The 22,970-nt window shown below is 46.7% G+C and overlaps 1 protein-coding gene across 3 annotated transcripts; it reads left to right on the top strand.

Annotated features, from left to right (window-relative positions):
- The first annotated feature begins 10,019 nt into the window (after positions 1-10,019).
- LOC144098263 (uncharacterized) lies at positions 10,020-17,787 on the top strand. 3 transcript variants are annotated; one of them, XM_077630774.1, is made up of 9 exons: positions 10,020-11,915; positions 12,452-12,524; positions 12,992-13,021; positions 13,668-13,700; positions 13,764-13,849; positions 14,393-14,503; positions 16,149-16,193; positions 16,561-16,614; positions 17,251-17,787. In XM_077630774.1, the coding sequence occupies exons 1-9, from the start codon at positions 11,865-11,867 to the stop codon at positions 17,533-17,535; spliced, it is 768 nt and encodes a 255-aa protein (XP_077486900.1). In that variant the 5' UTR covers positions 10,020-11,864; the 3' UTR covers positions 17,536-17,787. The 3 variants fall into 3 exon arrangements, with proteins under 3 accessions (XP_077486900.1, XP_077486901.1, XP_077486899.1); XM_077630775.1 differs by lacking the exon at positions 13,668-13,700; XM_077630773.1 differs by having other exon boundaries at positions 13,668-13,849.
- Positions 17,788-22,970: the final 5,183 nt, after the last annotated feature.

Here is a 22,970-nt window from a genome sequence, read left to right as displayed (position 1 = left end):
ACGTAGCATTAATAGAAACAAAAGCATTGGCGTCACTGAGAGCAGCAATTCCTCGTTGAAGAGCAGATTTTCTTGGTATTAGAAGTTTCATTTCATTCCCAGTGGCCAGTTGCTTTTCTTTAACGCCCCTCAATTCACAAAATATTTTCGCCTGCCCTGCCTCAAGTCTATGCATTCAATCAAGAACAGATATAAGTGTCTTCTCATCGGAACCTGGGTTCTCTTCGATATCCCCACATTGAAGAAGTAGGAGGTCAAGCAACCAAACGCTAAACTGTGAGTTCAACAATAACCTTTGCTATGTCACACAATCAAACACATCGCTACAAAACAGTAGTTACTGCCTTTAATACAGGTAGGGCGGCTCAAGTCGCTAACCTGAAAAAGTAGGTTGGGTGAGGGCGAAATCCCGGCAGCGGTGCCACATCCAAACGAGGCCTGTGCAGGCTGGCGTTTATATGCCATGCCGAGTATGCTCGTGGTCGGTGGTGACACTGGATACCGGAGCTGCCAGATGATGAAAGTGTCGTTGCAGTCCAGGCTTGAGCATGTGGTGTACGGCTTGGACGAGCACAAGCGTTGCTCATCGAAGAAGGCAGGTCGAGCAAGCTGCGCTTAAGGAATCCAGGCGAACACGCTACACAGCAGCGAGACATGGCAGAGTACGTTGGGTGAGTGCCATTTTCAGGAAATAACTATAAAATTCGTCTTTTTGTGCAAAGTAGTTACTTTTCAGATTGGAGGGAGTTGCAATATCTCGCAATATTACCAACAGGCGCCTGCCACTTTGATGATTAAGGCTTACGCATTGCTCAAACAGACGCTGCAACAAACTTTTGCTTGTATTGATCGGAGGATAAAGCGCAGAGAGTTTTCCTTTACCTGCTGCTACGGTTTGTTTCACCTAAAGGAAGAGTAAGTATCGGCTAATTGCCTGAGGGTGGCTCCTGGATAGCTGCCAAGCTTCCGTCGACTTTGCACGCACCGAAAGGCAACCCTTTCTGATAATTAACGGCGCTCCCGGAGCAAGGAAAATCCTTGTAATGCTCTCTTCGCCCCAGAGTGTTGCGGGCTTCGTCAAACAGCACTGCGGCCAAGGAAAAGCACGTCGCAGCGAGGCTTACTGCACACCAGGCCAAGCACGTTCGCAAACGGAACGGAACAGATGCTTGCCAGAGCGGCACAGCACAGCGGCATAGTTCCGGCGATGTGCAGAACATAATAATGGAGTCCTTGCGAATAAGTGCGGTCGCAAAGCAGTTGGGCTGCTACAGGTCAGAATCTCCGGTTCCGCGCTGGAGCAACTGAGGCGCTACTTAGTCAGGCCTCTCTAAGCCCAGGCGACTGCAACAGTTGGAGCAACGTAGATGTACACGGTAAAAAAAAATATCAGGAGGGTTACGAATGAATAACGAGAATGTTTTCCAGCCTTAGGTAGCGTGGGAGATGGTCAGAATTTTTTCTCCTTCTTAGTTGTGATGACGTCACGCATGATGGCACTGCATGTTCGCCACTCAGCGTGGCAACATATCGTGCGGATGCCAACCCCGACAACGAGATTGTAAAAGTGAGGTAGAGCTAATAACAGCCAACGCTGTAAAGGGGCGCAAAAATCTGACATCATTGAGATGGCGAGGCACACGCGGGGCGCGGAGGTGGAGGTGAAACACCCCATGTTGAGTGCGCTTGATTGAATTGCGCTGAGATGGCTAGTGATAGTACTGTACAAACAAGATAGGCCGGGTGTACTTTATTTGCCCCGGCGGTAAAAGAATCGCAGTAAGAAGATGGAGGCGATACAATAAACCAAACGGATTGGAGGAGGACGAATATGAATATGAATTCACTGTTTCAGTTTTAAGTGGCCCCCCAATTGCCTCGCTCTTCACCGCACCTTCTTCTTCAAAACAGAAATTAGGAGAATGGTGCCATACTTCGATACTGAAGCCAGAGGCATCTAGATGCTAATTTATTTTTCAAACACTGCATTTCATGGTATCGCTTGTTGTATATTAAAGGTGAACACTAACACCTAGCAACTCGCTGGGCTAACTGGCTTGGAGAGAAATAAGTAAGAAAATCTGCCTTTGCGATTAGCATTTCATCATACAATTTAAAGATAGCTGCTTCATTTATCAGTTTTATTACGAGTCAACAAAAAAAAAACTGCTATCTCAATTACATGAGGGCGAAGCACTCCTGTAAAAGTTTCAGTTCGCAGGATCGGCTGCCAGATTTGATGCCGGTAAAAAGCGATTTCTTCCCCTAAGTGTTCGTTTTTTGTTTAAGTTGCGAAATACGGGTGAGCCGTTTCCTTCATATTACTTTTAGGTTCTTGAGAAGAGCTCTTATGTTGCCGCGAATCTTTGTAGTGTTTGTTCATTCTTCAAAGCTGCCGCCACGAAACTTTATCGCTTTGTTTGTGATGCAAGACGCGACCAGATTTATCTCGATTGATCGTATCCAGCGGAGCCTATTCTACATTGTTCCAGAATGTTGCAGTAATTTTGCACACCGAATCTTGAAAGTTCGCTGTCAACTTTAAATTGAGCACCGCCGAGAGCGGCGGTCATTCTGTTCGATGACCGCCGATCACGCTTGTTGCTTTCGCCGCCGCCGAGACATTCAGTCTATTCTGGGCGCAGGTCAGCCCAATGAACAGTTTTCTTTTAGGACTTTTGGTTGTATTCCTCACTGCTTCGACTGCCGTCATCATCACGTGACAATATGAACGCTGATGTGAACTCTGCGAAGGCCTCCATGCGCTGGGAACTGCGAGAAAGCTCACTTGTATAGGCGACGAACCCACACCAGAATTAAGTGCAGCTTCACGTGGTTCAGTGTTCGATCAAGGGTAACGAAGCAGTTCCAGCAACGGTGGTCACACGTCCATGTAGTTGCACCATTATCATGGCACGAATGCCAGCTACCACAGTGTTGCAATCATTGCCATTACAGGATATACCACACCTTCATAGAATAAATTAAAACTATGCGTAGTGGGCGAAATTTATTTTTAGTCGCAGCATCTTGACAAGTCCGCTTCAAGACTTTGACGCGAGGAAATCGCAAATCTGCAGGTCTTCACCACGTAATTACCGTCAAAATTACAGTGAGCTTCAATTCATATTATACTGATGGGCGAATAGCAGGCACATCTAACAGTGTTTGCTTATTTTTTGTGCCCCAGAAAAAGAGAAATAAAACGGGAAGCGAAATAGAAAACAAAGCGCACCTGACTGTATCAGTTGCACGGCAAAGGCAGTAAAAACGCTTCGCAAACTGAGGCCATGCGCTATAGACATGTTGAAGAGGCGACACGGCTCATCAAGCGAAAAAAGAAATGTGCAGAAGGACCAAGAGAAAACCCGTTACACGAATATCTTATTCAATATATGCGCTGGCTATGGTTTCTCTTTTTTTTTTGTTCTCGCGCAAAAATATACCATGGCTCAGTTTTTTAAAGAGACAGCTGGATTTTTTATGAAGCGCTTTTTCTTCTTTTAGGCTGCCATTTTTAAGGTATAATGCGTTCCGTGAGAAGGCAGCAAAGTGTTGCTAATGTCCGGGATTCATTCTTGCCTCCCTAACACTCTATTGAATAAAGGGTCGTTTAAGCGATCGGAGAGGTAAATTCTCATCTTTTCCAAGGCCGCGCCACAGAATCCGCTATGCGAGCGAAATCTCAAACGCGAGGGGCGAAGAAAGGTGAGTGCGGTTTCGACATGCGGCGCCTCCAACTCGCCCGCGCTATAGTGTATTCGGAACGCGTAGCGTTTAGCGGCCAATGCCGGTCACCCTCGCTGACAGAAAGGAAGAAAGCGAGGAAAGAAGCCATCCGGGAAAGGACACGCCGCATCGCGGATGCGCGTGTAAAAAGAAGCAGCTGCAGAAAGCAAACACACGCGAACCACCACGTCTGGAAAGGAAAGTGCCGCACAAGTGTCGCAGCCTGAGCATGTCTACTGAAGAGGCGTGTTTACTATACAGGGCGTCGCCTCATTCAGACATGTGCGGGGAATTATTTATTGCACGAATTAATTCAGCGAAGCCTCCTCAAAAAAAAAAAAAGGAAAGGAAGGTACAGAGCGTATTGGTCGGAAAATGCTGTAAATTTTGTTGGGTGGATGGTAAGTCGTAGGCCCCTACTATCTGCTACTCTGTTTCTTTAGTTCTTCGTGTACCTTCTTTATTAATTTTTTTCTTGCAAGATACTTCAAGACAGTGCCCAAGTATAGGAAGACAAGAAATGACACTACATAAAAAGCATGAGAAACTAAACTGCCCAAAACAAACTAGCACATTCGGTAAGACAGAAAAGACTGGATAAGTAGACAAGATTTTTATGATGACAGTATGAACTTAAGCCGTCACATGAAAAGTCCATTTAACTGTTGCTACAGAAGACAAGCATTCGGCATACCTCAGAAACTCTACTTCAGCGCATCTCAAGATGGGCGTGGAAGACAGCCAAGTTATTCCTGCTTGTTTTTGGGGCGATGTATTTTCGATCAGGCTCACGTAATAGCCTAATAATATTAGGCCTAATATATATTGGGCTCGCGATATAATATTTGCTACTATTAGAATTCCAGCGTTCACAACTTTCGAGTGACGGAAAGCTGACGCCTCAAGTATCTTTTGTGGCTGAATAGGTGACAGGCACTAGATTCCTGCTTTCGTTACTGTTCTGAATGTTTCTTCAAAACCAATCGCTTTCCCGTATGCCTTTGGCATGCACATTCCCAATGGCACGCTCGCAAAACTAAACTTAACCTCACTATGGGAAAGCCGATTATTTTCATGGCTATTATAAAATACCAACATGTTACAGGCAACTACTTCTATTTCGATTGTTGTTTTTTCTGTTTTCAGTGAAAACGAGAGTTTACTAGTGGCTTTGTGTATTCTGCATAACATATATAAAATAACAGAATTTAAACGAATACCCTGCCACTGTTGCCCGAGTGACCACAGCCTTGTCAAGCTGCTGCTGCTCAGATTTTTCTCCTGTACCCTTTTATCGCCATGCATGCCTTTTGTGGTGAAAATGAAATGTTGATTGATTGATTGATTGATTGATTGATTGATTGATTGATTGATTGATTGAAGTGGCTTCTAGCGTGAATTGATCCATCATTTGTTCAGGGTATTCTGAAGTTCAGCGACGCGTTGCGGAGAAGATAACTGCGCCGAGACCGGATGCCACGGAGCCTCCATCCGCCAGAGAACCACGATGATGCGACCCGGGAGTTTGAGCGCGAATGCAACGTCAGCCCTCAAGAATTTCTGTGCTCTTCTGCGACATACTGCCAAAGGTGGTGCAATTTTCAGTGATAGCCACACGCGTGACCACCTGCATTATCAGTGACATTAGAACGAGTCAAGTTTAAGCGCCCAGCTATGTGGTGACATGTAGTAGTATTAGGTAGCATGTCTGATGGATGGTTGCCGGATAGTGTTTTGACGAAACGACACAGCAAGGGCATCTTCGATCAATACGCACATATTTTCGGCCTTTTTATCGCGTCATGTGACCCATGACCGTTTTGAGGGATTCGCCAAGAATGAGATGGACAGTGACTGCCAGTGCGCGGCGGATCAGCGTCAGGGTGCAAAAAGCTTGCAACCTCATCCGCCCGCCTCGATTACCCTACTGCGTGAAATACAGCATGGTATTCCTTTAGGCAGTACGTGCCATTTCGTTGAGCTGCAATTGAGCCCCAATAATAGTGCATTATTCCTCAAGAGCATCATTTACGCTTGTAGATACGTGGATCCAGATCAGCTAGAACTGTTCTGGGTGAGGTGGGCTCTCCCTGGAGGCCATGTACTGCACCTCAAGCTGTGTAAACAACGCCCTCACCTGAGTACCTATACTCTTAAGTGGAGCGACGGAGAGACTTTCAGAAATGGGAGCGGACAGAGTATAGATGAGTATAAATAAAGTAGACTATCCGCACCACTAAAGTATCGCGTGTGGGAGCGGACACCGAAGGCCACGCACGGAAAAGTCAAAATGTAACCGCGTTATGAATCACAAGTTTTAAAGCGCCTTGAATCTTCCACTGGGGCCGCCGCGGTGGATCAGTGGTTATGGCGCGCGGCTGCGGGTTCGATTCCGTCCGTGCGGTCGCATTTCGAGGGAGGCGAAATTCTAGACGCTCTCGTACTGCGCGATGTTGGTGCACCTTTAAGAACCCCAGGTGGTCGAAAATTCCGAAGCCCTTCACTACGGCGTCCCTTATAGCCTTAGGCGCTTTGGGACGTTAGACCCCCTTAAACTAAACTAACTCTTCCTCTGGTGCCCAGAGACCACGACAACTGCACCGTACTCCCGCTCCATTGCAAACAACCCTTACAAAAATTTCTTTAGATAGTCCATAAACTGTCTATTGACTTTAGACTATGAAGTTTAATGACTTTCATAGACAAATCCTAGACCAATTTATAGACTTATGGCCGTACATTTTTAGTATACTTTGGTCTGCAGACAGTCTATGGAGAAATGTCTACTGAAAGTCTAAAGACGCAGGTCTATAGACAATCTATAGACGATATATAGACATGGTCATCCACTTTCTATGAATTTCTGTCTATAGACGAAAGTCTACTGGTCTAGTAGACATAGGTCTATACTGTCCATAGACATTCCTTAGGTATATGGCCTGACGGTGCTGTAGACCCTTGTCTATAGACCTCATGCAAAAATGCTGTCATCTACAGGAGGAAAACTGAAACTAGCAAGAGACGCCATGTCGGGGCATTGCGATACGGGACTGCCTGGTGAGGACCGTGTGAGCGGCTTTCTCGGTTTGGTTATCCTTTTATTGTAAGGTTTAAGAGAAAAATAATGGGCGACGAGGGGGCCGCGGACCTTTCTGTGTTGCCCACAAATATTTCCGAGCGACTTCGTGGATACCTATTATGCGCCGAAAACGCCGTCAGAGAGGCGGGAAATTCACAACGGAGTCGTATGTCAGCCTGCCGACGTTGATGACAAGGAGGTGTACTGAGCAAGTATATTTTTTCTTCGCTTTTTAAGATGTCAGACTCGGACTGTTCTGCAGTTCTTGTGCTCTGTTCGTTTGTTTTCTTGCGTCGACGATCATATCGATGAGGTTGTAAGATGTCTGCGCCCGCATTGCATGGACTCTGCCGTTTCGCGATTACACACTCGAATACGAGTACGCCTTGGTGAAACTTGCTAATTGCTGGTTTTTCTCAAGTGCTTAAGGCCGTCCTATGATACTATGTGAGCTTAGTTTCCATGGCCTTTCGGTTATACTGTGCCGTTTCACTGCACCCATAGCGCAACAGTTACATTGGCGCTTTCTTAATGTACCAGTCTGAGATCAGAAACGTATACTCTGCCTCTCGAACAAATGCTATTCGGGAAATATGTGTGCACTCGTGAGCGGGGGTCATGAACGAGCCTCTCGGAACGAAATATAAGCCATCTCTTGTCGAGCCGGCCTTTACTCAGCTTTCAGAATGAAGTGCCCGCAGGCCAGCGGCGGCGGCCAACGGCTCGAATAACAGGGGTGGACGAATCCAAACGTGTGCAACGAAAGGGGAGACGGGATGCAGTTCGTAGGTTCTTCGCCGTGTTTGTACATTCGCGCCGGCAACGACTTTTACTCAACCACCACTCTATTAGCATTCCTTCGGCGCCGTTTGACTACAACTTTGACAAACGGCCCGTGCTCCAGTCTGTAGCGTTACAAAACATCTTTGGTGAAACGTCGCTGTCCACGACGCGCACCGGGCGAGCGTCTACACGTAACAACCAATGCGCACCTTTCAATGAACAGCATTCCATGGCTCGGACAGGCGATAACACAAAGATTAAAAAATTAATGTAATCCACCTCAGAACGTGAGTGCGCGTTTCCGCAGGTGCCAATTAAATCGAGGTCATGCGGACGGTGCAAACTAAAAGATAGTTCCATTTCGGCCGTCATGCCCGGGCTAAGCGATATTTCTGGCAGCGCATCTACCTTACAGCACGATAAAGCGAGTAGACAGCTCGCGAGGAGCGGCTTTACCATCGCGGGTTTCGCATCGACTGCCTTTCCACGCGTTAGGAAAGACATAGCGGCACAGACATAAGCGGCATTAGCCGAAAACGCGATGGCTTCGGCTGCTTATAACGCCTCGTACAAACGGGATCGGAAGTTTGTCGCTGCGAACATAATCTGTTGTGCACCTCTTCTTAGAGTGGTTTACAAGACCAAATGAAAAAATAACCGTGTAGACTTACTGTAAGTAGACGATTAAGTTAGATTTCGATGGAAACGTGATCCACGAGAGGACACACCGACGACACCAACAAACAGACCAACACATCCGAGCACGCCGTTGTTTGCAGCCCGAATGATTTTCCGCCGTCTCGCGGCAAAATGGGCAAAACGTGAAACAGAAACCCATTTCACCACTCGCACTCTTGCCGTGTGTAGCTTGATCTGGTATCCAAGATCACACAGAAGGCAGTTGGTTTATAAGCTTTCATTCTCCACTCGCGCTTTAAAAACCATATTGTTTTCGTGAAAACAAAACCGGAACATTACTGCTTTGTTCATACGCGCCGCGTCTCCCATTGAATAGAATGTGGTACACTTTTCGAATAACAATTAAAAAGTTGCATAGCATGAAGACTTTTTTGCGTGAGTTCGCGTTTTGAAAACTCTTATGGGCGAAATCAGCGTGTCATGAGCTCCGAAGCAGCAAGCGTATGTGGAGGAACAAAAAAATACTGGCTTTGTGATTGTTGCGCCGCAGCACATATTCACGTGAATGCAAACTGCAAAGGTATAAAGGACAGATGTTAATCGCGAAGAGGACCATGCTCTTTGAGCGTCTTCTAACGGTGTTTCTAAGAGATGGGTGCATCCTCGAATTCTCACGCCCGTGGTTCCCCTTTTTATTTTCAGGACGTTTCAAAGATAAATCGCTGATGAAATGTTTCTGAATTAAGTGCGTTGTACAGCAACAATGGAAAGGAGGAATGGGATTGTGTCGAGCGATTCATTTAAGGGAGAGCGTGTTCATTTGACGTAGTACAGTTTGGGGGCACCTTTACTTGAAGAATGGCTGCCTTTCCTCGCTTTACCAGTCAGCACTAAATACTATTAAATTGCATTCGCAATGTACGCCACGGTTTAACGAAAATGAGCTTTTCAAGGCTTCTAAAAACATTTTACAGGAGGGCGTTGTGTTGTCCTCAGAGAGTATTTTTTTTAATTCCTGAAATAGCGAACCGGGTGGAGGACTCAAGCCGTAGTTGCGGCCACCCGATGTAATTCTCCTCAGCATGCACTGCAAAAAGAAATTGACATTGTTCTGGACTTAGTCGAAAGGTAGTGCATAGATTGTCAGATACAAAGAAATTGGCACAGTTATAGAAGTGGTCTATAGACTATAAACTGTCTGTATCCTATATTCCTATATTCGACTATCTATATCCTATAAACTATCTATAGACTATAAGAATGTTATAGACTAAGGCTATAGATAGTCTATAGAATTTCTATAGCCAAAAGAAAATTAAGAATGTTATTGAGTTACGCAATAGATAGTATACAGACTGTCTATAGACAAAAGGAAATTAAGGCGGTTATGATCTTTAGTCTATAGATATTCCATAGATCGTCTATAGACAAAGGAAAATTAAGGCTGTCATAGAGTTTAGTCTAGAAACAAAAAGAAATTAAGGAGGCTATACTTTAGTTTATAGATGGTCTATAGACGAAAGGAAACTAAGGCAGTTATGATCTTTAGTCTGTAGATATTCCATAGAACGACTATGGACAAAGGAAAATTAAGGCTGTCATAGAGTTTAGTCTAGAGACAAAAGGAAATTAAGGCGGTTATACATTAATTTATAGATCGTCTATAGACGAACGGAAATTAAGGCGGTTATACTATTGTTTATAGATGGTCTATAGACGAAAGGAAATTAAGCTGGTTACAGAATTCAGTCTAAATATAGTATATATACTGTCCACAGAAGAAGGGAAATAAACGTATTTACAGGCTTTAGCCTATAGACCATCTATAGACAAAGGAAAATTAAGGGAGTTATAGACTTCAGCCTATTAATAGTCTATAGACCATATACAGACAAAAGTAATTAAGGCGGTTATAGACTTTAGTCTATAGACATTTCATAGATCGTCTATAGACAAAGGAAAATTAAGGCTGTCATAGAGTGTAGTCTAGAGACAAAAGGAAATTAAGGCGGTTATACTTTAGTTTATAGATGGTCTATAGACGAAAGGAAATTAAGGCGGTTACAGACTTCAGTCTACAAATAGTCTATATACTGTCCACAGACGAAAGGAAATAAAGGCCTTTACAGACTTTTGCCCGTAGACCATATTTATTTATTTATTTATTTATTTATTTATTTATTTATTGATACTGTCAGCCGTAAGGCCGTTACAGGGTGGATGCATACAACATGCATATATAGACAAAGGAAAATTAAGGGTGTTATAGACTTCAGCCTAGTGATAGGCTATAGACCATCTACAGACAAAAGGGAATTAAGGCGCTTATAGACTTTAGTCTATAGATGGTCTATAGACAAAATAAAATTAAGGCGGTTATATACTTTGGTCTACATATAGTCCAGAACCATCTACAGACAAAGGAAAATTAATGCTGTTATACACTTTAGTCTATAGATGGTCTATAGCCCGACTATAGACGGGAAGAAATTAAGGCGGTTATGGGCTTTTTATAAGCCTATAGCCACCTATAGACTGTCTATAAACAAGAGGAAAGTATAAACGATGGTTATATAGTGTATAAAATGTCTATCGAAAGTCTATAGTTCATTTTTATAAGGGAGCGTCGTAGGACAACGCAGGCGTGCGAAAGACAAAACACCGCACTTCTGGTCGGTCTACTCAGCGTCCGAAACAGGTTGACGTATGGCTGAGAAATGCCGTGTATATAGAATACTTGACAATGCAAAACCAACAAGAGGCGAGTGATGGGAAGCCTCAGCCGGCTAGCCAGCTTCTCGACAAGGAGGCTTGTATTCATCTGGGCTACTGCAGCCATCATTAGCGTAACATGTCTGCTGGGTGCAAGTTCCTTTAAGCTTTATCTTTTTGGCCATGGAAGTTCACTATTAGAGCAATGGGAGGGTAATAGACGCTTTACTCCGATGAGAAAAGGGCCTTATACTCCGCGATGGGCAACCGTAGTCGCGGGCTGTCGGAAATAGCCATCACATAAAAAAAGGAAAGTGCGGCAAGCCACCCGAAGTTTAGCGCTTCCGGGAAGTGAAAAAGCGAAATAAAATTGCAAGATAAAGAAAAGCGAGAGAGAGAGAGTGTGCGTAATATTGAGCATTTCATGTCCCCTATGCCACATGAACTGCGCAACATTGCCGCCAAGGCCCTGTTGTTAATGTTTCTGGCCTCTTCCTACATGGCACACACCCACTAGAAGCGACTGTCCAGCGTTCTGTGACGAGCGCGGAAGAAAATAATTGCAGTGATTTGGCAGCGCCTCCAAAGCTTGAGAAGGAAGGGAAGTGTGCCTTGTTCTTTCGCAGTGCCAGTGGTTACAGCGGAAGTTGTAGGGTGGCTGGTTTTTCTTTTGATGGCAGTATTTTTATTCACCTTTGTTGTCCGGCACACTGCGCGTAGGTAATGAAGCTGTTCTCAGACATCGACAACGCCGAAGCTAATCGCTATGCTGTGATGCCCACCTGGTGAGCACGAGTACTGGAAGAGGGCAAAGAAGAGCTCCGGCCAGTTTAATGGAATCCCAGCTGCTCTATTGACTGCCATCATTTAGGAGGGTACCTTCAACAATTCAGACTTCTCGAATAATTTCGGGCATGATTTCATGGAGCAGACTATCAGCAGCTCTCTGCTGACCGCCGTCACGTTGTGTCTGGTAAGTCTGCCTTTTGTTTTAAGAGTCTGCCTTTTGTCTATGTTGAGCGGCGAGGTAGGCTTTCTTGATCAGGGCCATTTTCAGGGGTGTTCATGACGTACAATTTTATGTAAACTTTTTCGCGTTTGTTAGTGTTGCGGTCTTCCTGGTCATCGTAAGAACTTACTTCAACGCACCGCTTCGGTCGTGTTCGTCATGATTCACTCCTTGCAGTGGTTCGCATTAATTAGGAAACAGCGATGTGGCCGAAAAGTCTACTCGTGTTCAAGCCCATCGCACTGGCGTTCGAGTCTTCTAACTTGAGCTATCCGAATTCAGTGGCACGATCCTGCATGCAGCGCCTCGTAGGGACGAAATTCACTGCCATCTAGCTTGTCTTCCCTTACACTAGAGCGCATTGTATTACAATCCAGACTTAGTACCTCTTTTGAGACTTGGAGCATTTATTTTCAGCGAGGTTGTACTGTGTGAGGATGGAATACTATAAGTTATGTAAACGCTCGGCCCATTTTCTTGTTTTCTTCTTACTGTTACAGTTTTATCACTGGATGGTTGTAGGGGTCATCATGGGGTTTGTATTCACTCTCGCTTTGGAACCTGAAAAGATCGGTGAGTGCCATGGGTTAAGTACTCGGCTAAAGTGAACCTGTGGGTTTAGCTTTTGCAAGACCGTCACTTTGCATTATCAGTAGTGTCAGAGCTTGCGAAAATAACGATCCAGGATTGCTTGAGTGCACATGTTTTATACATTGAGTGATGTGCTCGTCGCCAAAGCGTTTATTAATTGCTTCAGTTGTGCTAGAAAATTAGGTATCACTAAAACTTGTTAAGGTGAATAGCGCAGGAGCGGATCGATACTGGATCAGTATTTCATATACTGAGGCCTTAACATGGCACGGAGTTCAGATCTATGAGAAGGTCGCCATGCCCAATGTTATTCTTTTATTTTTCTTACTTTTCCTTGTCCACTGTAACGAATGTCACCGAGGATGGCAGCAGACAAAGATTTTACAGTTAAAAGCAAATGTGTGCTGCGGCGAGCCTACAAAATATTTCTCCCGTTTAACCACTTGCAGAGAAAGAGAGCTACTTCATCTTGGTCTACGGTAAGTAATGACCACGCGCTTTTAGCGCACCTTACTTTGTCGCAAACTGTCTCATTTTTTTCTGTATGTCCCTAGGAACGTATCGAAAATCTAAGCTTTCCCGGTTTCTGAGTTGCGATCTAGTTGTGTTTGAATCTGATGCGCGATTCGCGTCGTTAAGCGCGTTTACTGTTCGGCAGACAAGGGAAGGGAAAGGAGGGACTTGGGCCTGACAGACTTGTTAGGTAGCATAAGAGGCCTCTCTCAGCTATCGCCCTTATTTTTCAATCACGCTCCACGTGGCACTGGCGGTAATACAGGACTGGCTACGCCCGCTGCTGTGGACGAGCGTGGCGCTGGTGAATTCGTCTAAGGTTCGCTTACACTACGCATAAATACCCCCGAAAGCAGAAGATTAGACAGGCACCGCCGCGGCTTAGTTGGTAGGTCACCGGCCGCGAAATTCGGACGTCGTAGGTTCGGATCCGACAGGCGGCATGTGGCTAATTTTTTCTACTTTCTAATTGATTATCTTTCTGTCATAAAAAGCTTACACCATTAATTTCTCATTGACTGGAAATTAGAAACGTTTAATGGTAGTTTAAGTAACTGTAGGCTTTATGTAACAGGTTTTCGTGGGAGTATATCCATTTCTCTTCTCACTCAGGCGACCTTGGCAGCACAGAACATTACACCGGCTGTAAGTCTTCCTTTTCGCATTCCCTTGCTGCTTGCCCTCAGACCGTCCCGCTCCTCTCCGCAGTGCTGTGGGGTGTGGCGACTCTCGGCCTCTCCATCCAAGCGGTCAACGTGGCCGCCACACTGCGAGTGTTCCGGGCCGTGCACCACGTGAGTGGCAAGACAAGTGACAAATCTCGGCGCCTCGCCTAAATTCGCTGGCATCTCCCGCTACACGCAAGCGCAGACCGGTTCCGGCCTACGCAAAGAGCATCGACGCAGAGCGCGTACGCCGCGGAAGCGCCCTTGGAGCTGGCGCTTCAATCTCGCTCGGGCGTGCGCGCAACCAGCGTATTTTCGTTAAAGGATTGGGCGCCCGTGTCTTTATTACTGGGCACAAACCAGTGTGTTTTCTGGCAGGCTAGTCATCCATAAGCACAGCAGTCTTCTTTCCGCCCCACGGAAAGGCCCATTTAGAACGACAGCTGCACGCGGCCTCTCTCCCGGTACAGACGGCGGCGTCACTCTCGATGCAGTATGTCGTGTCATAAACAACAGCTTTGACCTGCTGGCCACAAATGAAATGGCGGCGCATGTGACCCTGCCCATTTTTTTCCCTGGGGGCGGACGTAAAAGTCCTGGAGGCTTGTTCCGGTGTCGTGCTGCGATTCACTACCGTTCTTTTTTCACGGCGATGTCTTTCTGGTGACCCAGAAATCCCCGCGAAGCATGAGCAGCGGCGCTGTCCTCCTGGCCACATCCAACGCCATGGAAGCCATCTTTGGGCTCGCCTTCCTCTTCGTGCCACCCTTCTTGCCCAAATCGGTAAGCGGCTTGACTATTTCACCCCCGCCGACAACTGCCTGAACAGAAAGAAATCAGAGGGAGAAAATCCACGTGGGATAGTGAACAGAGGTCAGGGTGGTGAAAGATAACAATTTTCTGCCCTTCAGAAGCTATTTTTCCAGTTCTGTGTATTTCATTCGCAGCTGGGTTGTTTTTTAATGCCATAACTAGCGGACGCAGCGCGTAACATTTCTCAAAATAGTAAGCACATTTGATAACCAGCAATAGTATAAGTTTACATGAGGCTACTAGAATCACCACTATCTTCAAGACAAAAATAGAAGCGGCAGTATGATTTCTCGAATGGTCCCAAATTTGGTGATTTAAATGCTACTGTTTCAATCCAGTGCGACGTTTTGTAGGCTATATTGTACTTTAACCGTTAAAGGGTTAACGTTAAGTTATTCGACTGCAGAGCAGCAAGTCTTGCTAAGCAGGCCGGAATTACTTCCAAGCCATTTGGTATGCGTAGGTTCTGTCATTCAGAAGGGTTCTTTTTGAGAGATCACAGTGACAGGCTGTATCCCGACTTAGCACCAGCCACGCAGACATGCACGCATTGCGCAATGATGTTAGACGGAGTCGCGTTTTAGCAAAGAAATAAAAAACTAACGACCACAGCAGAGTATAGGTATATTAGAAATGAATATCTCTCAAGAGAAAAGTATATAGCAGCTATAGCTTACCGCTCCTCACCTATAGGGCAGAAACGTGGAGGCTGACGAAAAGGGTTAACTCAAGGACAGCGCAGCGAGGTTTGCAAGAAAGCTACGTTAAGAGACCGGAAGAGGGCAGAGTGGGTGAGGGAGCAAACACCGGTTAATGATATCATAGTCGATATCAAGAGAACGAAAGAGTTGGGCACCGCATGTAACGCCAATGGCAAGATAACCGATGGTCCTTAAGAGTAACGGAGTGGATTGCAAGAGAAGGCAAGGGTAGCAGGGTGCGGCAGAAAGTTATGTGGGTGGATGAGATTAAGAAGTTTGCGGGGATAGGGTGTGTGCAGCTGGCAAAGGACAGGGTTAATTGGAGAGATATGGGAGAGGCCTTTGCCCTGCAGTGGGCGTAGTAAGGCTGATGGCGATGATGAAGGCATGAAGCCTAAAAGATGTGGACTTCCTGCTGTGTCCTGTGTTTACCTCAGCAGCTGGCAAGATGGACCATTCTTTTCGAACTAAATCCCTGGAACACGTGCCCACGCACGGGGCACTGTTGACAGCTGCCGGGAGAATGGAGCGGTGCATCGGAGCGAAGTGATCTCAACTTTACGTGTGGCGGTCGTCACGCGGAATGCGAGGAAACGGAAACAAAGACGCGTTTTGCGTCAAGGAAGCAGCCAGAGCAGGTGCGTCGACTGTGAAGAAAGAAGTAGTCGTGCCTAGCCAGCAGCTGAACATGGTCATGCAGGCTTGCAACAGGAATGGAATTCAGCAGTCTCCCGAAGTAAGGGTTATCGCAAAACATTAAGGCTGTAAAACAAAAAATGTTTCCACCGTGTGGTATGCAAAGAAGCTGCGAAAAACTGTTTTCCATGTAAGGAAGAGAGACCTAGTTTCCTGCTTGGTGAGTGAATAAATTTTGTTTTGTTTTTTCAGTTTAACACTTCTTTTTTTTTTTACAGATAAAGTTTCCGAGAGTGATATGGGTGTCCAAGCTCCTGATCTCGGTAAGCTTCTATCATTCCTTAGTTTCGGTGTCTCTGTTGTAGGCGAGAGGAAATGAGACGGCGTTAGGCCATAACTCATGAAAGATAGGCACAGAAACTGCCAGATTTTCCGCCGTCGCCTGCAGCGTCTCCAGCGGCTGAACGCCAGAGCTTGCGTTTGGACAAACGACGCCCAGGAGAGACTGCCGTCAGCAGACGCTGCAACAAATGTTACACTTCGTCGGGACAGACCGTATTCGTGCGTTAGAGTGGGACGCAGTCCACAAGTAGAATTCATGTTCTTGTGGCTTGAGTTTCCTATGTGCATCAGTCAAAACTGGCAGAAATTGCAACCAGTACATCTCAAGCTCCCTTTTTTGCCTTGCAGACACCTTTTGCTATCAGCCTGCTATACTATGCGAACTCAAGGACGGAAGAAATGGTAAGCATGACCAATTTTAGCGGCATGTCTCATCTAAACTTTCGATGAAGAGCAGGGCTTCATTACTAGTGGGAAAGTTCTAGTGTGAATTTTAATATCGCGAGTCTTCACCTAAGTGCTTTGAGCAAGATACGAGCATCGCGTCATAGCCGAAAAAATAAACGAAACAGAACCAATCAGTACGAATTTTATATCCTTAGACTCGACACCATTTATATCTTTTAACATAAGCTTGATTCCTCACTGGTTAGCTCTGGAGAGCTGGGCATGGCCAACGTGAAGTCGTCTAAGCGCTGGTGGAGTCGCAAATTCATTTGACGTACGAAATCAGTGCGCGTCCTGACGTCTCGCACAAGTTTTTCACAGTGTTTACTGGGAGCCAGTGCGGGGTCCGTGTGCGCACCTTGACATTACTGTTTACGTGAGGCGTGCTCTGTGAGCCGTGAGATTCACCTGCATATCCGTCGCCACATCTGGGACGCCTACTCGGTGAAAGATAATCGATCTACTACCGTTCGCTCTCCGCAGATTACCCCGACTGAGCCCACGTGCCTGCGACTGCACTTCACGGTGCAAAGCGGCCGAGAGTGCGCGTGCACTTGCAGACTCACGATTCTGTTCCGTTACTTCTCGCAGACAGAGTACGAAAGGCGGCGGATCCTGGAGGTCGATTTCCCCTTGGTATACGTCCGCCCAGAGAGTGACGAAAGAGGATCCAAGGTGCTGGTGGCCCTCCCCGTCCAGACAGCGCGGACGCCGGCTCTGGAATCGACGCTGGTGGAGCCGAACGGCACTGGAGCGGAGAAGACGACGGAGTCGGATTCGAGCGAGGCTTCCGATTCCGAGGCGGAGGTGTCCAAGGTTGCGCAGGGTGTAAAGAAGAGGAAGCGACGCAGCAATATTACGCTTACCACCGCCTAGTTCCGGAAAATGAAAGATGGCAGATATTTGGCAGACGTTTCGGCAATTGAATGCAAGGTTGGCATGGCACATCCACATCCTTTTGTATATTTAAATGTTAAGGATCGGGCGGCAATGCTGCACATTGCTCAGGAGCATCACCTTTATAGGGAACATTGACTTGGATTATGCACAGGGGAGAGCTGCGCAATACTCGGTGCGTCAGCAATGCATGTGTACCGCTGCGAAAAAAAAACGGACACAAGGAATAAGATTGCACCAATAAATGTGTTATTCAACGCATTTCAGCACCGTTCCTAATGCTATCCGACAGATCACAATTGATGTGCCTTAAGAGTGAGCGTAGCCACGCACTGCCATGCGGAATTTTAAATTTTGTTCCATAACAGCTCAACAGTGTGAACGCCCAGCTTCGCGGCACGTTCAACTCACCGATGGTGTCAGCCATTCTTTGCTGGCGCACTTGATGTAAATCTCAGTAGCAAGAGAAGCCCTCCTGCTTTATTTCTCTGGTAGATCATTGATCACCCAGCACTGGTGGCTACGTGCGCACAAAAGAAATCCAGCGAGCCTTTGGCTTTACGGGGGAAAAAAAGCTGCTTCTCGACTGCCCTTCGAAGCGACGAAATCACTTCATACTTCTGTTGCACAATCATGTGGGCACAGTGTTACATACAGTACGTGTTTCGTATTATGCCTCCCGTGAATGGCATCTTGCTTTGGCTGGCGAAAACTGCTATCCATCTGTCGCTGTACGGGCACAGCAGAGTTCCACAGGCCGACAGCTGGGTGGCATGCCATTCCATCGACAAATCTCACGTATACGTGTAAAAGGCTCGTCCATACGAGGTTATAAAATGCGCGTTTTATATGCCATATGGGGATATGCGCACATGTGGAGACGTGCTGGCAGAAAAAAAACAAGGCTGGAATACAAATAGGACAAAAATAGATGGAACACATTTTAATGCAGCAACGAAGGAAAAAAAATTGGCTGTGGTTTAGCTCAGCTATGCCTAGATATACGTAGTGAGAGCTGTAGTTTCCCGCTAGTTACGCATGTTGTCGAGCTTGTTGTTGTGACTAAATGTTAAGCTTTGAGGAAGTATTCGCTGAGACATTATTTATTCAATTGTTTGGACAGAGATTAACACAGCCCGATGATCGGTAAATAAGTTCGCAGTTGTCTCAATACTGCCTACACAGTATTTGGACTGGTTGCTTTCTCTCAGATACACAAGGTTAATCCTTGCGGTCCAGGATCCGGAGTACCCAGGTTCGAATCAGACCGCGGCGGCTGCGTTTCGATGGAGGCGGAACGCTAAGGCACCCGTGCGCTGTGCGATATCAGTGCACGTTAAAGATCCCCAGGTGGTCGAAACTATTCCGGAGCCCTCCACAATGGCACCTTTTTCTTCCTTTCTTCTGTCTGTCCCTCCCTTATCACGTCGGTGCACTTTGATGCGTTCAGCGGAACGGTAGGTGTGATCCATGCGACGCCTGCCGTGGAGACCGACACCGCGGACCGCGGCCGTAAGGTTAAATTGGTTTTTGGGGAAAGCAAATGACGCAGTATCTGTCTCACATATCGGCGGACACCTGAACCGCGCCATAAGAGAAGGGATAGAGGAGGGACTCCGGAAGAAAGAAGTGACGAAGCTCGCGGCGCACCCACTCCTCCTCGCCGGTTGCCATGGTAATGGCGCATGCGCACAACTGTCCTCCTTCATGTACCATGGTAACGGCGCATGCTTACAATTGGCCTCTCGTGTGTACCGCGAAATGCTCGACTGGTAGCCTAGTGTAGCTCCCGCTACAAAAAAAAAATTGGCTGTGGTTTAGCTCTGGTCAACCCCAGTTGAATGGCGAACCCTAGTTGAATTGCGGTTAACCCTAGTTGAATTGCGGCTAGAAGTCGTGCCACGTCCGGAGTAACTCTTCAACTGCGGAAGAGACAGCTTTGAGTTCTCGAAAGCGTCGGAATGAGACGCTGCGTAGACGACGTGCCGAGGAAATGAAACTTTCGCATTTCAACTATTATGAACCAGAGCTAAACCATAGCCAATTTTTTTACTCTGTCCAAACGTTTTAATAGCCCCATAATCCACGTGAGGTATCATGTGTCAGCACGCCGACCAGTGCACAGCTTTCGCTTTCTGCACTGATTTTTCAGAGAGCTTTACTTGAGTTTAATTTAAGATACGGATCAGAGTATTCGTTGTCTCGGATCAAAATTAGGAACACCGGCACGTAATTGAACACCGAAAGAGACGAGGAAAATTTTTTTCAGCCGGCCTACGCCTGTGTTGCTCAAGCGTACATTCCAGTGGGGCGAAAAGCCCTCCTCCTCCTTCAGTGTGGCGGAGGACTGCTTTCATTAATCTGTCGGCGAAGAGGGGCCGTGGGCACTCAGTGCGCTCCAACACTGAACCTCGATCGCTCGTGCCGTGGAGAAGTTAGTGCACTCAAAGAACCATGCACCGGCGAGTGCTTAGTTTTCTACGTATTCAGTTGAGTTTTGCATGTGTTCCATTATTTTGAAAAGGGCTCTCTTGACCGCGTAGTAGTTACAAGGCATGACGTACTGTTTTCCTCTAATGTCGTGCGATCGTGTCCGCATGTTACGCTCGTTAATGCGTCTTTGGGATATAATGAACGCTGTGTATAAAGACTGATGCACGAATGATTTACTTTTACAGGATTCTTTAAAAAAAATATCCGTCGCTACGAGTCTGTCAAAAAGTGGATAACATAGGTGTTTTATGTGAAGGAGAGAAGCATTCAAAAGTTACAAAGTACGACTGTGCTCTGAAAACGCTTCATGCCGTCGTGTTTTATTATCGTTGTGGCAAGCTTCAACAGGTTGCTCAGCTCCAAAGCCCTTTATACAGGTGTGGGAGCGAGCGAGTTATCTGTCGGAAGCAACGAAAGCACGCGAATTTCACACGTGCACACACAGCTAGACCAGCGTACCGAGTCCAGATGCCTTCTGCTGTAGGCTCTAATCAAGCGCCATCTTCATGGCAGCACGGAAGGACACGCTACCGCTGTCGTGTAAAAAGAAATTCAGGACCTGTCAATCTGTTTATAAACCTTCTTAGAGCGAGAACTCTAATTCATGACCAAAGCAGCATAAGCCCGGCCATCACTGAAGCCTTTAAGTTGAATAAATCAATCAATATCGCCGCAAATGGGATTCGAACCCGCGGCGGCACGAATAAGCTTCCATGGCCACTGCACGAGAGCACTATGCTATCGCCGAACCCGACCACGCCTCGTGTTGAACTGCAACGCGCTCTGGCGTTGTGCATTGCCCATCGTAGTCCTCATCAACTTCCATCTTGGGCACGAACAGATCCCATCAGCTTGACGTCGATCAGAGCTGAACCCGAGTCTAATATCGTCGCCAGACGTGCCGGCGACCCAGCAATGCAAAACCATGAGACAACCAGGCTAAACACACGCTTTCACGCGTCTTCTCGGTTTAACTACGTTAGAACCCTAATAATAATAATAATTGGTTTTTGGGGAAAGGAAATGGCGCACTATCTGTCTCATATATCGTTGGACACCTGAACCGCGCCGTAAGGGAAGGAATAAAGAAGGGATTGAAAGAAGAAAGGAAAAAAAGAGGTGCCGTAGTGGAGGGCTCCGGAATAATTTCGACCACCTGGGGATCTTTAACGTGCACTGACATCGCACAGCACACGGGCGCCTTAGCGTTCTGCCTCCATAGAAACGCGGCCTCCGTGCTCGGGTTCGAGCCCGGGAGCTCCGGATCAGTAGCCGAGCGCCCTAACCACTGAGCCACCGGGGTGGGTTAAAACCCTACCATTTTTTTTCCTGGCTTTCCTCGGAACACCATTTCGCAAAAGAAAAATGCAATTAGATTTATTACCGAAAGTAGGAAACCTAAAAAAATGTTTTTGCTAACAATGTTTTATATTATATTAGCCTGCTTTTCGCTTGCTAATATCGACTGCTAATAGTGCAATATTTGCTCCAACCACGGACGCGGTTTCAACGAGGACAATGCGGCGCTATAAGCTATGACAGCGAAAACCAACACTGTCAACAGCGCTGAGCTCTGTAACAGTGACGATGAAAACAGGATGAGCACTGCATGTTGCTGTTAAAAAAAAAAAAGAGGACTCTAAGCTGCGCCGGAAGTGCAGGTGCGATAGCGCCTTATCCTTCATTTTATATTTTATTTTTCTTTCGCTTAGTTTTTCTATCACACTTATATACATTTTTAATGACTAGAACACCAGCACACATCCCAAACACATGTTACTAAGTCATACACACACCGACGCGTTCACTACGTGCGCCTCTAACGCGCTTGATACAACGACCTTTCGTGACATGCATACGCATTGCGTGCCCGCTTGGCACCCAGAGGGTCTCACTCTGAACCCCATTGCCGGCTACATTATTTTAATGGATCATTTCTATATTCTAAAATACCCCTATTAGAGGATCCTCCTCGCCAATTTCGGCTTTATCTGGACCCTCCCCCAAATCGTTAGCCTCATTCTGAACTCCCGGGCAACGGGCGACGACGTTACATAAGAACGAGCGTCTTACGCTATCGCGTAAAAATGGCATTGCGCCGCTGGTCGAGGGTCGTCGACGTGTCGCGCACGATAATTTGCCCTGCCACATAGGCCAACGCCAACGCGTCTGTGCAAAGCAGCCACTCGCTACCCTAACAGATGAATTTTCGTACACTTGAAAATAAAATTGTGACGATAATGCGCGACGCTTTAACCGTTGCTTAAATGCGCGCATTGAAACGACAAAGGGAAAACACATTTTCCACTTCTGATTCCTAACATCATCTGCGCCAAACATCAAGCGAAGCTGAGGGCGCGGTAGTTGCATGCTGGCGCTGACTACAAGGACCTGCATTTGGTAAAAGATCAGCAGTGCAAGCAGCACGTCACCTGAGGCTGGGCTTTCGAAATTCCACACGCGAGACTCATGACAGTTGAACGGTATCAAGAATGCATGCACAACAAACGACCCACGAGCTCTACCGAACAAAGAAGGAAATTGGAAGCTGGGGGCGTGGTGTTGCCAGACCTCCAGCCAGTTTCACCTATCTTCTATTGTCAGCTCATAGACCGCCATACTCGGACTGCTAGCGGCCCTAGCATTAATCCGCTATGCTCTGATGGTGCCGACATGTGCCTGTACCAGAATTTAAGGCGGCAGCGTTAAAGGCACCGTTCTCTAGAAAATCCAGTGTCGTCGTTGTGAGCGAAAAATCACTGGCCTGGCTCTGGCAGGTGGCCCCAGAGAGCAACCTAGGTGGCAGGTGGGCCACTTAGGTCGCGTGACCTTGCGGCGTCACTACAATCTGCCCACCTGATAGTGAGCAAACAGCCCTGACCGGCACGTGGCAGTTAATGACCGGTCGTTCGGGAAGGGCA

Source organism: Amblyomma americanum, chromosome 7, assembly GCF_052857255.1.
Source record: "Amblyomma americanum isolate KBUSLIRL-KWMA chromosome 7, ASM5285725v1, whole genome shotgun sequence".
Taxonomy (NCBI): domain Eukaryota; kingdom Metazoa; phylum Arthropoda; class Arachnida; order Ixodida; family Ixodidae; genus Amblyomma; species Amblyomma americanum.
This window is presented reverse-complemented; position numbering and strand designations above follow the sequence as displayed.

What these genes read in the sequence shown, in the direction of transcription:
- LOC144098263 (XM_077630773.1), top strand. Translation starts at nt 11,865, where the DNA reads ATGGAGCAGACTATCAGCAGCTCTCTGCTGACCGCCGTCACGTTGTGT. An exon ending in TGTTCCGGGCCGTGCACCAC is followed by an intron (nt 13,850 to 14,392) that starts GTGAGTGGCAAG and finishes CTGGTGACCCAG; the next exon opens with AAATCCCCGCGAAGCATGAG. An exon ending in CACCCTTCTTGCCCAAATCG is followed by an intron (nt 14,504 to 16,148) that starts GTAAGCGGCTTG and finishes TTTTTTTTACAG; the next exon opens with ATAAAGTTTCCGAGAGTGAT.